We start from the raw sequence: 15,024 nt of genomic DNA on the forward strand, positions 1-15,024 counted from the left end.
TTCTCAGGCCGGGTAGGACCCCAGCAACAACATTGCAATCGGTTAAACCTAAAGAAGATTCGGCTGTACAATCGCAAGCCATCCTTTGAGTAGACAACATTTTGTGGAAATTTCTCACCGTCACTGATCAGAAGACACTCCAAGTTGTTGAATCGGTGAGTTATACGTGCAGATAGCTCCGTGGGAGCTCCCGGTTCGCTCGTCTTCTCCGCTGCCCAGTTTTATTGTTGCTTTGTTCCTGGCAGCAGCCATTTTTAATCGTCTTGTCCTACATTCCCATCGCTGTGTTCAGGCCGTTCAAAAAGCCAAGCGGGATTGGGGAAAAAATAAGCACAGGTCAGAGTATTTTATAGAGAATTTCCACAGAAAAGCCTGTATATCCCCAGTAATAAAAGCACCACTGTAGAAGCACTGAAAAAAACACCGGTTGTAATTTGTCATCACTGGAAGTTTTACGGGATTGGCGTTTCGCTAATTTTCCAACAAGCTGCCAGAGTTACGGCTGTTAGCTGAAGCTAAATTAGAGCCGTTGTTAGGGGAAAAAAAAACAGAAAAGTAGCAGTTTACATTTTTTTTGTGTGTCTTCGTCGTTTAACTGTGAAGTTAGATGACTCTACAGGATCCTCACTACGACCATTTGCTATATACATAACCATAGCCAGCAGTTAGCACATTTTGTCGCCGAGTAGTAGCCGCTACATCTTTGGTAACGTTTGTGTGAATCTCTTGCAATTTAACAGACAGTTAGCCCGTCTTGATAGGTGTGTTAAACAGACCTGAGACGATCGATTTGTAGTCTAAACGATTGCATTAGCCTTTGACTTTCTTGTTTTTGTGCAGCACTCGCTAATGTCAGTTTTGTGCTGGAGAGCTTAGCATGTATGCTAGCTTAAAAAAATAAGAACAGTAACTCGGGGTGAAACTAAAATCCAGTCCAAATTTTTGTTTTACGATTACATAATGCCCACTTTATTGCTTGTGGTGTTTTCTTTGGGTTTTCTGGTGGATGTAGCCTTTTGAAATTCACACAAAGTCAAGGCGGAGCTAGCGTTAGCCGTCAAGGCGTTAGCTTACACATCTCAATGTATTTTAAAAATTGATTGTGTTTGGAGAGGTTGGTAGATTTTATGTTTTTTTGGAGTAGTGCGAGCGACCATAACAGAGTGTATTACATAACTAAATTTAGCTTGATGGACATATTTATGGCTACAAGTCTTTGTAAAACGCCTATGCGGGGCTTTTAACCGAGCGGCCTCCACTGTGCTATGGATTGACGGGTGTTAGCTTCAAATGATATTTACTATTATTTAGATTTGCAAATACGATAATCAACTATCCACTGATGGTTGAAACCTGCTTAATTTCATTCACACATGAAAATACTCCTAGTATACACTAGTGCTTGTGTCCTGTTATAAATCTATCAAGATGTATTTTGTTTTGATACTGTGTTATCCAACACTGAAAATATGCTCATGTAGCCATCATGAAAAAAGACGCTTGACCAAGCACAACAACAATAATTATAACACTGGAAAAAAGAATACATGAAACTGTTTAAATGAAGACAAAGAAGACATTTGTAACTGTGTTACCAAGGTTGTGTATTGCTTAATCACACCGAAAAAGTAAGTCACCATAATACTATTTGTTTACATGTGGGGTTGATAAGCCATCTCTAGTTTTGTTCATGCTATGGCTTCTGTCAGCTTAACTTGATGTTTCTCACTAAAGTATCCTGTAAATTTCTGCAAACCTCCATCATTTGTTCAGAATAGTTCAACACTGAATAAAGAATAGATGGAAATGGAGTTTGAACTAGCCAGGAAAGAGAAGGAATTCTTGGCATTGTAACATTTGCTTCCTGTCAATATGGACATGCTTGAGTTTGATTTGAATTTAACATGTCACATTATTTTTCTCAGGTTGGATTGCATAAATTTTTTTTTCTGTTACCCAGAGATATTTAGCAATACTGGCAATTATAATTAGGTGTCAAGACAACTGCTTCTGAGATATTGGGACACAGTGCCACATGTATTTTTATATATTGAAACATTTTTTAAAAAGCAATATGTTGCATACCAAAAGCAAGGTTCCTGGCTGTAATAATCATACTGGCTTACTGTTTTCAGTGTAAACTATTTCCTATTAATCATAAAAATCCATCCATTTTCCTAGCTGCTGGTCCATTTCAGGGTTGTGGGGATAGTGGTTGAGCCCATCCCAGCTGTCACTGAGTGAAAGCCCCGGTACACCCTGTAGGTTGCCGGTTTAACATCAGGCGAACACATTAAAGACAGATAACCATTCTTCATGCTTACATTTAAACCTGCAGCCATCATTCATGTCAGGACCTTACTGTGGTAAAGTGGCAATGTAGGCCTAAGTGCATAAAAGAAAAAAAAAAAACATAGGGATGTGCTTAATAATTGGTGTGAGGTGGGATTATTTTTTTTCCCCGATCAGTGTTTCTTGAAATGGTAGGGGAAAACTGGGCTTAACATAGGATGACATTGTTATTGATAATTTCTTGAAAGTTGGTGGCATTGTTTGGTTTTAGCACTAGACATCGACCTGGACATAATATCAGATATTCATTTAGAGACTGTCTTAAGCTCTGCATTTTTTTTTTATTTAGCTCAAATATTGTGAGAGTAATTGATGTTTTTAAAGTTTATAGTGTTTTGTATCTCACGGTTAGTCACCCCGTAATGTTTTGTTGGCTGATGTTTACCTGCAGAAGATATTTGAAGACTGCATAAAGATGTTCTATGCATGCGTACTAAAACATAAGGTCTGTGCGTTGATAGTGTAAATTTTCTTTTTTGGGCGGGTGTTACATCTCTTTTAAACCATATCCTCAATACATTTTCCTGCTATAGATGAGAAATGGCAATTTAAAAAATGTGCAGAAATTCACCAGGAAAAAAATGTGTAAAATCATGTGAAACAACACGTTGAGTTACAAAGCAGATTTGGATCGCTTCAGAAGAAATTTAGTGTATCACAGTAAAAACTACACTCATGGATTTCTTGTATTACCTTGTTTCATGATTCATATAGAAGCTTCTTTCAGCACTTCCCTTATTCACAAGGGGTCACCACAGCAGATGGATCCACATATGCAGCTACTACCCAGGGATCAGAATAGATGGCAGTATTGTGGTTCAAGTTTATGTGATAAACCACTTGAATAATGTTGACTTGAGATCAGGGCTGGGCCATATCATACCGTTCACGGTAATACCGGTATAATGTTGGGCAACGATAAGAAAATGAAATATCGCGATAGAATATGGGTAAAACGCACATGCGCAGTGCCTTTGTTTTCATACGCACATGGCGGAAAAAGTATGACGGAGAATAAGAAGAGCGAAAGTGGATCGCTGAATGAAACGGATGAACCAGAAGTGGTTTGTAAAAATGCTGCAACTTCAGTGGTGTGGAACTGGTTTGGCTTTCGTCCGTCAGATACACAACAAAGCACTATTTTTGGTAGAGCATGCTAGCGGGCCGTCGTTATTACCGTGTTTTTTGGAAAATACGGCACACTTACAATCAATCCTTTGATTTTTCTGAAAATCGACAGTGCCCCTTATAATCCTGTGTGCCTTATGTATGAATTCTGATTGTTTTTACTGACCTTGAAATGATTTTATGTGGTACACGGCGCTCGAAAATCTGTCAAATGTTTTAGTACGACTTTGCTAATCTACGAAGCCGCACTGCTTGATGGATTGTCGGAGCATTGTGGTTATCGTAACCTCTTTTTAAGTTTTGTGGATATTATACATGGTTATGCTGAGGATATGTCGGCCAATTTCCACTGGAAATGCCTTTAGGTTAAACTGTCAGCAAGGAATTTGCATTTGCTCTGTTAAATTTTTATATAACTTTAATGCACATAAAAAACAGCTGCTTGTTTAAGTGAAAATACATCCATGTTTTTTTTTTTTGCACTAATAAAGTTGTGGAGTTGTAAAGTATTTCGTCTAGTGTCAATTATATCGTCAGTTATATCGTTATCGCAAATTTTCAAATGTTTTCATGATAAATATTTTTGGTCAAATTGCCCTGCTCTACAGTTGTAGGACAGTTGTTCAAGTATTTCCTGTCACCCAAAGACTTGTTCTTTGTAACACATGTGGTGTCTGAAGGGAGCATCTTTAAATTTGACAGTACAATATATATTGGATTGAAATTTGCAGTGAACAACTTGTTGACAAGGATTTTAGAGCCTATCTCCTGCATTGCTTCTGAGGTGCAGTTAAATTTATTTGTACAACAATTTCAGTAAATAACTGTTGTTGTCCCTGCCTCAAAGACATTTCTGACAATGTTCAGAGGTCAGATAGAAGGGAAAAACAAAACTCAAGTGAATGTCCACAATAGATGGTGGACAGGGGATATTTGCTTCAAAGAAAGAATAGCAGTAGTGGTTTCAAAATAATTGCATTTAGATAAAGTTTCCGCTACACAAAATGTGTTTTTATGTGGTTAATTATACCTTTGCAGAAGCATTGCCATCTTTGTTGAGTCTAGCTGGAAAGTATAAAATTACTTTTAGCACTTAAATAAATGAATTGCCATTTGTAGCCGTTTCGTGTTGGTTAACACAGTTCACCATATGGGTATTGTGGAATACTTACTTGGCCTCATTATTTATTGATATATCGAAAACACAATTCACACCAAAATGTGTTGGTCTTTTGGTTCTTGGTAGGTTTTAGGTTATGAAACTCCTATACATGTGGTAAAGAGACGCATTAAAATAAAACCCTGACCCCTGGCACCCACACTAAGGGAATCTGGTGACCTTGTTTCATTATGATGTCGGAGGCATTTTTGCTGCCATGGTTTGGGTTTCTTCTTCCCTCAGTGTGAATGGTCATTGTAATTCAGTGGAAGAGTTGATGAAACATTTCTGTAGGGAGCCGTGGACCGATCCAGAGAGGATGTGATATCACTAAAGTGTTTCGATCATATGCTGTCAGTGGGTCTTGAACCAACCGAAGATTTTGGGACATGTGTTTGATGCTCTCTCCACCATCAAACACCATCAAAATGTCACACCACTTAATCTCTTCTGGAGATAATGCAGTTTCAGGGACTTGTAAAATTGTTTCTAAGTGACTTAATGGCTGTTTTGGTTTCACACTTTGCTTACATGCCCTACTGGCTTACTTGGAGTGCATTAACTGATATTAATAATATATAATATTTATATTATATTAACTTGTATATTGTTTACTCATGTGTATTATTCCTGTGAACATTTATCTTTATTTACATGGGTATTTTGTAAACCAGTATTACATGTAGAATATCTCAGTTACAGTGTGCTGTGTTGTATAGTTATTGGTTTGGTCTATATTGGCAGATTAACACTAAATATTTACAAAGGTTGTGAATTAACATTGTTTATTCTTGAGGTTTGGTTTTTCCTTGGGTGACTTCTGTACTAAGGTGGATATTTCATTTCCTCTTTTTAGAATCAGAAGGCACTGGGAAGAGGCGCAAAGAAAAATTTCCATACTAGATGACATTACATCGCAATGTCCGATCGTTTGGGGCAAATAACCAAGTCCAAGGATGGAAAAAGCAAGTATTCCTCACTCAGCCTATTTGATAAGTACAAGGGAAAATCAATAGAAACTCAGAAAAACACAGGTAAGGCTCATTTTGTTTCTCCACTCGATACTTTTTCTTCATCTGTTATCTAGTTTAAGCCCCTTTACTAATGTTGGTCCTACTTCTTTATCTACATGTTTTGCCTCCCAGTAGTTCCGCGACATGGCTTGCAGAGTCTTGGTAAAGTGGCCACAGCCCGGCGTATGCCCCCACCAGCTCATCTTCCGAGCTTGAAGTCTGAAAACAAAGGAAACGATCCCAACGTGATTATAGTGCCCAAAGACGGTACAGGATGGGCGAACAAGCAGGAACAACCCGATCAAAAGAAGTAAGGCGCGTTTTATAGACCCGCTTTCTCCGATTTAAAAAATAAAAATATGTCTGTCAAGTAAATTAATTATGCTATAATGTTTTATATTCAGACACCCTTTTTAGTTGATTACAGTGGCTGAAATGGAAATGTCCTTCCTGAAGTATCAACATTGACATTAAACTCACATATTTTTCAGGGATCAGTGTCAGGATAAAATAAGTTAAAGCTTTGATCTTGATAGAAGTCAGCTGTTCACCAGGAAGAAAGAGAAGCAGTTTAGAGGCTTTTGAGGGTTGATTTCTCACAGTTGTCTTTTTATTTTTCGTAGTTCTGTTGCATCAACACCACAGCTGCCGGAGTTGCAGCCGCCGCTGCCTTTGCAGAAATCTGTCTCCAATCTTCAGAAGTCCTCACCGGTAGCCAACCAGGAGGTATGTATGAGTATACGTATGCTTATAAATCTGCTTCAGTCATATATTTATTGCAGATTTTCATTAACACATTGATTGTGTTTAAGTGTTTTCGGTTATTTGCTAATTGAGAGCTACTCGTATACAAATGAGTGTCTAGTGGATATTCTAATGAAGACTAATAATGGTAGAAGAGCAAAGAATTATACCTTCTTTATGGAGGAAAGCTCACACTACCAAGTTGAACAAGAAAGGTTGTGAATATTTAAGATAATTTCTCATTTGTGCCTCAAAGGTAGAGAAACTTCCATTAGGTCTGTGGGGATGGTGACTTTGGTTTCTTAATTTTCACAGAACACAAACACAAGTGGACCAAAGCAATGGGCCCAGCTAAATGGAAAGGCAGTAGAGCAAGATGGTGAGTCATTCATTAATTCAGAATAAAGTCTGTTTAAAATGAAATGTCACGCAGTTAGTGTTCAGTATGCTGTTCAGATTTCAAACCCCAGTTGAGAAAATGGCTTTCTGTTTGCTCAGCTCAGACAAGCATCTCTCTTTATGCGGTGTCTTTCAATGTCTACATCAGGTTCAAGGGCCTCAAACCGACTTCAGCCCTTCTCTCACGAGGAATTTCCCACACTGAAGGCAGCTGGAGAACAGGACAGGGCTGGCAAGGAAAGAAGCGGCTTCGATCCGTCGTATGGGCCCGGACCAAGCCTCCGCCCCCAGAGTAACTTATGTTTTGTGTATCACCTTCTTTAAAAATTGGCAGTCTCACAGATAAGGTAACACCTCCTGGAAGGCAAAGCTTTAAACTGGCAGACATTACTTTATTTAAGAAATACAGGAAAGAGGGCGTTTTTATTTATTTATTTATTTTTTGGTTCCTCTAACCTGCATTTCATGCTTCTTGATGTCATTTACTTGCATAGTTTCCAAGCAAGTTGTCTTTCAGAGCAGAAATCTGACAACTTTCTTACTAACGACTCCTGGCTCACACCACCCACCCTCACATTTGGCCATGATCTGTCTATGCAGGCTGGGAACTTGATTAAATATTTCTGATTAAAAAAAGTATGGAACTAATTCACTTGCAATTAGTTCTTGAAATTACCGCATTGAGATGAGATGAAACAACATGGTCAGTGGATGTGTTTTTAATTTATAGTCATTGCTTGTTTTCAATGAAAGTTGTTACCTATTGCTATTTGAAATTCAGTGCAGTTCCTAATTTCACAGGGCTTTAGACATTTTATTAGTTTAGCTTGGTCTGGTCCTCTAATTTTTTTCCCCCTTTTCCTTTTTTACTTCTAGATGTGACAAGCTGGAGGGAAGGTGGTGGCAGGAACCTTCAGCCCTCATCCCTGACCCTCAGCCTGCCAGCAGATCCTGAGGGTAAGGCCACTGCCCTGGCTGAGACTGGCACCCCTCCAGCCTCGTCTCACCCCTCCTCCGCCACAGTCACCACCTCATCTAATACGGTGACGGCTCCGTCACCAGGCCCTGACCCCAAGGAGCTTTCCCTGCGACCTGCTCAGCCTGTCCGCAGAACAGCCGTCCCTACTGCATTGCAGTACCAGCTTCATCACACTTCAACTGCTGTCTACCATGACATGTTGCCTGCCTTTGTAAGTAATGTATGACTCATAACATTACAGGTGATTGTGGAAGAAAACAACATGGCCTACTTTTAGATACAATCTAAAACAGAGTGTTTGGCATTTGCATGCCTGATATGATCGTCCCGTGTGGTGCTGCTGTTTTCAGATGTGCTCTAAAGAGACACGTGAAGCTACGGGTACAGACCATGTTCCCACCACCGTAGCAGCCCCCGCCCGTTTTGACAGCAAACCTACTTTTAGGCAGAGCTATGCCAAACCTGAGCTTGTAAAGTAAGTTCATTTTAAATATCCAAGTAGTTATCCATTTTTCAGCAGTTTGACATAGAGATCTGGGATACTTGGCAGTTGTTAATTTGCCATAATCTCATTGCAGTGGTGACGTAAGGAGAGAGAATCGCTTTGTCCGTGCTGCACCTCGACTTTCTTCGCAGCCTATCCGTAGACCTACCGACAGACCAGTTCGCCCAGCCATTATTAATCCAGAGGATTTGAAGGATCTGGATGAGCTTGACAATGATTGTGAAGATGGATGGGCTGGTCAGTATATCTTAGACATGTGTAATGGTCCCAGACACTTTCTCACTGTGAGATTCTTCTATAGCTTGTGAATATCTTTCACCCTTATATTTTTATGTGTGGAATGCTGTATTTATCACTTTCTAGTATTCATTTTTGGCCATAGACTTATACATGATCAGTCTGTTAATTTATCTTACAGAAGGTGATGAGTATTTCCCATCATTTTTGACCATTTTAACAAAAAATATATTTCACGGTAGATTTCACTGTGACTGCAAGCTTTAAATTGCAGTCACAGTGATCTTTTTCCTTTGGGAGAGGGTCACAATCTCATTAGTGGCCATTAAAATTTCTTATATGGAAGAAAAACCCTGCGGATGCATGATATGTCTGTGGCTTATAAGTAAGAAAATAAATGTTAATGTTACTTTATTGAATGTGTAACATGATCAAGAGATTCCAGTTAAAGGCTTGGAGTGGTGCTTTCTCTTTATCTCGTCATATCCTCAATGGTGCAGCCTGTGTACTTTAGGGTAATGCTAATCTTCCTCACACACACTGCGAACGGTTATGTGTATATTTCCCAAAGCAAAGCCACAGAGGACGCAATCAGATGGGCTTTGTATGTACTATGAAAACCAAATACCAGCTCGGTATAATTTGGCAATTGCTGATGAGATCCAGTTCCAACTGTGGCTTTTTAATAACAGTTTTCTGGTTGACTGTTGTTAAATAAATGGGATGTCGGCCTACCTGTTTAGAGCAAGTCAAGTGACTTATTCACCACAGTCTGACAGATAAATGGGGAAAAAAGAGTTGTTTTAAACTGTGATTCTAAAGAACAGGGTGACTGTTCTTCACAATACAAATATGACCCAGGAGAACAAACTGTTTGTCTGCTCAACCTCACAGCTAGTGTTACCTCACTCTATAAATACAGCCAGGACAGTATAGTTTAGACCTCACCCTGATTCACCACTGTGACTGACTGTTTTGTTTTCCCCCTGCCCACAGGACTTCATGAGGAGGTTGATTATAGTGAGAAGCTCAAATTTAGTGATGATGAAGAAGAACACTCTTCCAGTGACAAAAACAAGATCTGGTGAGAGCGCGTCCCTAAAGGCTGCTTATTACTCTAAACACTCCAATTTTGTCTTTATTTAAAAATGTTTCTGGCTTTATTTTTCTTCATAGGGCTGACTGGGAGAGGGAGAGAGATAACCAGCGGGACTGCCATTCCTCCCTTAGCTCGGGGGAGGCATCTTACCCACAAGAGGGTCCAGAAGAGAGTTACTCTTTCCAGCATCACCACCACGAGCCTCCCAGGAAGACCAACGGCAAATATCTCTCCACAGACACCCAGGTAACCATGCACAGGGCAGTGTTTTTCCATTTCAGCCCTCTTTTGAGATTACTTACCTAAGATCAAATTATTATGATGATCACAGTCAAAACACACCATTTTCTTTAATTCCTTTGTGACTGTGGAACGTTAGAGACACCACTGTAGAGCATATGAATAGCTGTCTGCCTTTACATAACCTGAAGTGAGTCTGTCATTGCGAGTTAGGAGATATGACCTTGCGGTAACCATAGTGATATGTCTAAGCACTTTTCATTTGCCAAGTCCGTTTGGTGTTTGTTAGTTGCAATTCATTGTAGAAAATTTGTCAAACCACTTATTTAAAATAAGCTAAAGATTCCACAATATTAAAATATGTCTTACAATAAAAACAAAGCTTTTATCTGTTCCCAGGGTAATTGTTTATTTTAGCAAGAGATACTATAGGATATGCAATTTAAGAAACAGGACAAGTGTCCTACGGGTAACAGCGAGTTTGAGTAGCAACTAATCTGGGAGAAATAGTTGCTAGTCCTCCCCCCCCCCCCCAAAATAAATTTAGAGTGAAATAAAATCTAATGGACCTCCTTAAAAAAAAAAAAAAAAAAAAAAGTAAGGAATAATCTTCATCACTCAAGTTCCTCCCCTTTAACTCCTTTAGGTCCAACAGAGAAACCAAGGAGACCCACTTGCTGACCAGGATGATCACCAGCGGCAGTCTCAGGCACCAGCTAGGGCCAAGTATGTGTCGCCTGAGCTGTCTGAGGCTGTTGAGAGAGCCCGAAGACGGCGGGAGGAGGAAGAGAGGCGTGCTCGTGAGGAACGTCTGGCAGCATGTGCTGAAAAGCTCAAAAAACTGGATGAAAAATTTGGGAAGACTGAAAGGCAGACATCAAGGACGGATGACAGCCAGAAGGAGGTAGAGGGAAAAGAAGTTCCACTGTCCCCAAGTCGGGAACAGAGTCGAAGCCACCATGATAACTGGCACTACAGCACAAAAGGTAAAAAGAGTCCTTAGTCCTTTTTTATTTTATATAAAATATAGTTTTAAAAATGCACAAATGCAACTATTCAAGCGTGTTTTATCACGATTTCCAGATGGAAGTGAGTGTCCCTCGGACATTTCCCCTGGCCATAGTTACCGTGAAGAGTCTGGCTTCTCTACCTACCGTGGCAGTGAAGACGATGGCCCAGAGCCCTCCTCACCATCAGGAGACTACAGTGGGCGTCAGCCAATCAAACCAGTGCCACCCCGCTTTCAAAAGCAACCACAACACCACCAGCAGCAGGTGAGCACCAGCTGATGCCAATAGCTTCAACTCCAAATTAAGGAGAATTCTGGTTTCATTGCACTGTTCTTAATAATGTGGCCCATGGTCATGTTAACATTGCACTGTCCACCTTGGTTGTAGAGATTTAGGAAATGAGGAGCTGCACTAAAACATCTATAAATAATGTAACAAATGTGTGACAGTAGCCTATGGTGTATATTCGGGTGAAAACCATAAACTCCCCGCAGCTTTACAGAGGCACAAATTAGCCATCTGGAACTTCTAGTGTTACTGCATTCAGGATCTCTTAGAGATGGCTTACTTGCTGACCTTATTATGCGGCATTAGGCCACTAATACACCTGGGCAGCCCAGGCAAGTACAGCTTGTGTGTTGGAACTGGTCACCTTCATAAAGAACAGCCTCTTTGATATTGACCATGATGGGGTTGTGCTAGAGAAGTGAAACTAGGATATTTAGAACGTTAGGTCTAATTTCTTGAGAAGAGAATCTCCAGCATCTTCTTGGTTCATTCTAAAATATATGAGAATAAATGTACTTTGATTTTTTTGTTATGAATGCTAAATGGGGAACAATATCCTGCTGACTTTGTTAGCTTAGCCTGGAAATGTCTTCAATTAGTTTCTCATTTTACACAAAACAGACAGTGTCAATTTTGCCCATTTGTTGAATGTCTATTGTGTGGATTTTAAAGGAACAAATGTTCAAGATGCAGCATTGGCAGCAGTCAGGTCACCCTAATCCATCAGGGTCAAGCCACACTCAGCGGGGCTACTACCCTCCACATGTCCTCGGTTTTGATCCGCGCTGGATGATGATGCCACCTTTCATGGATCCCCGCATGACCCAGGGACGGTCTCCTGTTGACTACTACCCTGGTAATTACTAAATCCTTATATACTTATATGTATTAAATTTAAACAAATAACAGGTGGTTTGGCCAGACACATTTGTTTCGGTATAAACAAACTATACAGTCAATAACGGAAGGACAGACACACCTGAAATCATGTTTAACATGATTAATATGTGATTGATTGATTTTCAGCAGGAATGATAAAACCTATGATGCACCAAGATCACTTGAACAGTCCCGGTTCTGATGAGGGATGCCATCCAAACTTGCCTCAGGAGAGACGAGCGCCTTCCACTGAGCCTTACCCAGTGTGGAATCAAGATGGCTATCCCTTGCGTAGCTTTACTCCACCTTACCAGAGACAGCGTGAAAGCTCGGAAAGCGGACATCCCGATGACAGGTAAGTTTATTTTGTTCGAATTCTGCAGTCCTTAAATTAAGGCATGAGGCCCTCTTGTGTTTTAATCTGTGAAACTGAGCATTTTAATAATTCCTTCCTCAACGCTGTAAAGTCCATGTTTTTTTGTTTTTTTTAATGGAATCTATGTTGTTAAGGGCATGAGGCTCTGTTAATGGGCCTCTGTCTGGTTTTTTCATTCCTAATCTTTTTTTTTTTTTTTTAATGTCTCCTCGTATCCACAGAGGTGATATGGCCTCTTCCCAACAGGACTCCTATGAAGAGAGGGCCAGTGATTGTTTGTCCCACACTCAAGATGATCTTCCCCATCACAGTTATCAGAGCAGAGGTTCAGACAGAGAACAACATGACCAAGGCTTGCTCACCACCGCTCAGAACCTCTCTCAGAATTATTCAGATAGTGAATACCCAAAGCAAGAGTCGAGAGACAAGCATCTGAAAGATGGCCTTGAATCCCACGACGAGGCCTTAGATGGCTCCACAGACAACTGGAAAAGAGATGGTAGCCAGAAACAAGACGGAGGGGTTAACAGTGCCCAAAACCAGTGGTCTGAAGCCAGTTCCAGTTCAAGTAGTGTCAACCAGCCATCTGAGGCTAGTGGACGCACCTTGATACGCAGAACTGGTCCCATCAAGAAACCAGTTCTTAAGGCTCTCAAAGTGGAAGACAAGGAGAATGAAAAGCCTAAACCTGAGCCTGAGGAGAAGCCTGTCCCCTACCGCCTGGAGAAAGAAGTCCTTACTAACGTTTATGACTTGAAGAAAGACAACCAGCCTGCCAACAATAGGCGTTCTGCATCACCTGTGGTTGAAAAACAACCTGAAGAGAGGCAGCGCCAGTCTCCAGCTCCCAGTAAAATGGACAGACCTCTGAGCACCCACAGCGATGACTCTCCCAAGGAGAACACTTGGAGCAGTGCTAAAAGCCAGTCACTTAGAGACAGTCAGGAGAACCGAGAACCCCAGGCACCACGGCGCAATAACTGGATCTTTATTGATGAAGAACAGGCCTTTGGTGCAGTGAGGGGGACGGGTAGAGGCCGCAGTCGAGGCTTCCGGGAATTTAACTCCAGAGGTGGAACCCGCGGTGGCCGCGGTGGAGATAATCTCAGAGGTGTTTATAACAACAATAACAACAGCAGTGGCAGCAGCACTCAGCGAGCAGGCAGAGGTCGAGCACCACCCAGGGATCTAATCAAGGTCGAGGAGTTTCAGAGGGGCAAACCCCGTAGGCGAAATGTCAGTGAAACATTGAGTGAAGCCTCAGAGTATGAGGAACTTCCCAAGAGGCGTCGCCAGAAAGGATCTGAAAACGGAGAAGGCTATACAGAGTCTGGGGATGTCCGTAAAGCTGATAGAGAGTCTTGGAGATCCAACAAGGTGTACACAGATGATCAGACTGCCCCAGATTCCAGAGAAAAGACCAAGGTCACCAGAGGCTTTGGAAATCGGGTGCTGCCTCCACGACTGAACACCACTGGTAGTTACAGTCGAAGCTTTGGAGGATCTAGAGATATTTCTACATGGAGGGGCCGTGGGCCTCAATTTAGTGGCAGCAGTAGCGGCTCGATGCAAGAAAATGGTTATGGTCCTGGAGCAGAGACTGCTTACTCCCGCAGACCCCCAGTTGAGCGTGACGCTCTCAAGTACACTCCTAAATTTACTGGCTCCTTCATGGAAAATGGAACAGAGGAGCGTGAAGGAGAATACTACTTTGACAGCGAGAACCCTGACAGACAGATTTTAAGGAGAAGGCGTCCTCCACGTCAAGACAAGCCTCCGCGCTTCCGTCGTCTACGACAAGAGCGTGAACCTGGCTCAAATCAGTGGACAAGTGATGAGTTCATAAACGGAGACTTTGCAAATCCCTGGCCAGGTCATTCTAAAAGCACTGGTGATGATAACTGGCCCAGTGGCCACTACTCTGGACGTCCTAGCCAGCATGGCCAGACAGAGGAATGGGAGACGGGTTCAGACAACAGCGACTTTGGTGACTGGAGAGAGAAACGGAGTGGAGGTGGAGGCATTGCTACACAGGGCCATGGCGATATTCCCTCAGACTCTGGCCAGGAGCCAGGCTCCAGTGAGAAGAGGGAGCTTTCTAAGAGAAGCTTCTCTAGTCAGAGACCATTGGTGGAACGGCAGAACAGGAAAGGAGAACCATCACTGCTGGACGCAAGCAAGATGGTGCGTGCACCTGATAATCCCCCCACCTCATCGAACAGGAGTGACAGCTGGCAGAACGGAGGCACTTCTTGTAAAAGGTGAGGCAAATAACTTACTGACCAGTCGTCTGTTATAGCTACTTAGAAACCAACAACACTTTGTTATTTGTATGATGATGACTATAATTTTGATTACAAGGACACCATTTTCAGTTACTCAATTTGGTTTATTTTGGAAAAAACACACAATTTAAGCACTTTTTCTATGTCCTGTTCACAGCAGGAGTCCAGATGAGTCAGGCTCTGTATACAGCATAGAGCAGCTGCCAGAAGAGAGGGAGCCCATTGAGCCCGCTGGGAAGAAATTAGACAAGGAGCTGAAGCCAGGACCTGTCAAAACAGACATCACTGAACCACTGTCCCCATATGAGCTCAGCAGCTACCCAAGTGAGTC

At 41.6% G+C, this 15,024-nt stretch overlaps 1 protein-coding gene across 4 annotated transcripts in view; it reads left to right on the forward strand.

The window, feature by feature from the left end:
* The window catches only part of prrc2b (proline-rich coiled-coil 2B), a 27,974-nt gene continuing 12,950 nt past the window's right edge, over nt 1–15,024 (forward strand). The window contains exons 1-17 of one of the 4 annotated variants that reach the window (XM_085279771.1): nt 1–155; nt 5,496–5,673; nt 5,785–5,962; nt 6,276–6,378; nt 6,712–6,775; nt 6,944–7,087; nt 7,672–7,985; nt 8,125–8,249; nt 8,353–8,516; nt 9,513–9,600; nt 9,693–9,861; nt 10,502–10,841; nt 10,939–11,129; nt 11,826–12,009; nt 12,180–12,387; nt 12,630–14,669; nt 14,851–15,017. In XM_085279771.1, coding sequence (XP_085135897.1) covers nt 5,559–5,673; nt 5,785–5,962; nt 6,276–6,378; nt 6,712–6,775; nt 6,944–7,087; nt 7,672–7,985; nt 8,125–8,249; nt 8,353–8,516; nt 9,513–9,600; nt 9,693–9,861; nt 10,502–10,841; nt 10,939–11,129; nt 11,826–12,009; nt 12,180–12,387; nt 12,630–14,669; nt 14,851–15,017 — 4,594 coding nt within the window. In that variant the 5' untranslated portion in view covers nt 1–155; nt 5,496–5,558. The remainder of the gene's footprint in view (nt 156–5,495; nt 5,674–5,784; nt 5,963–6,275; nt 6,379–6,711; nt 6,776–6,943; nt 7,088–7,671; nt 7,986–8,124; nt 8,250–8,352; nt 8,517–9,512; nt 9,601–9,692; nt 9,862–10,501; nt 10,842–10,938; nt 11,130–11,825; nt 12,010–12,179; nt 12,388–12,629; nt 14,670–14,850; nt 15,018–15,024) is intronic. The other 3 variants (XM_085279774.1, XM_085279773.1, XM_085279772.1) reach the window with 3 other exon arrangements.

This window comes from Mchenga conophoros, linkage group LG7 (genome assembly GCF_057382185.1).
Source record: "Mchenga conophoros isolate Kocher_MC1m ecotype Shallow Benthic linkage group LG7, M_conophoros_male_GT1.1, whole genome shotgun sequence".
Taxonomy (NCBI): Eukaryota; Metazoa; Chordata; class Actinopteri; order Cichliformes; family Cichlidae; genus Mchenga; species Mchenga conophoros.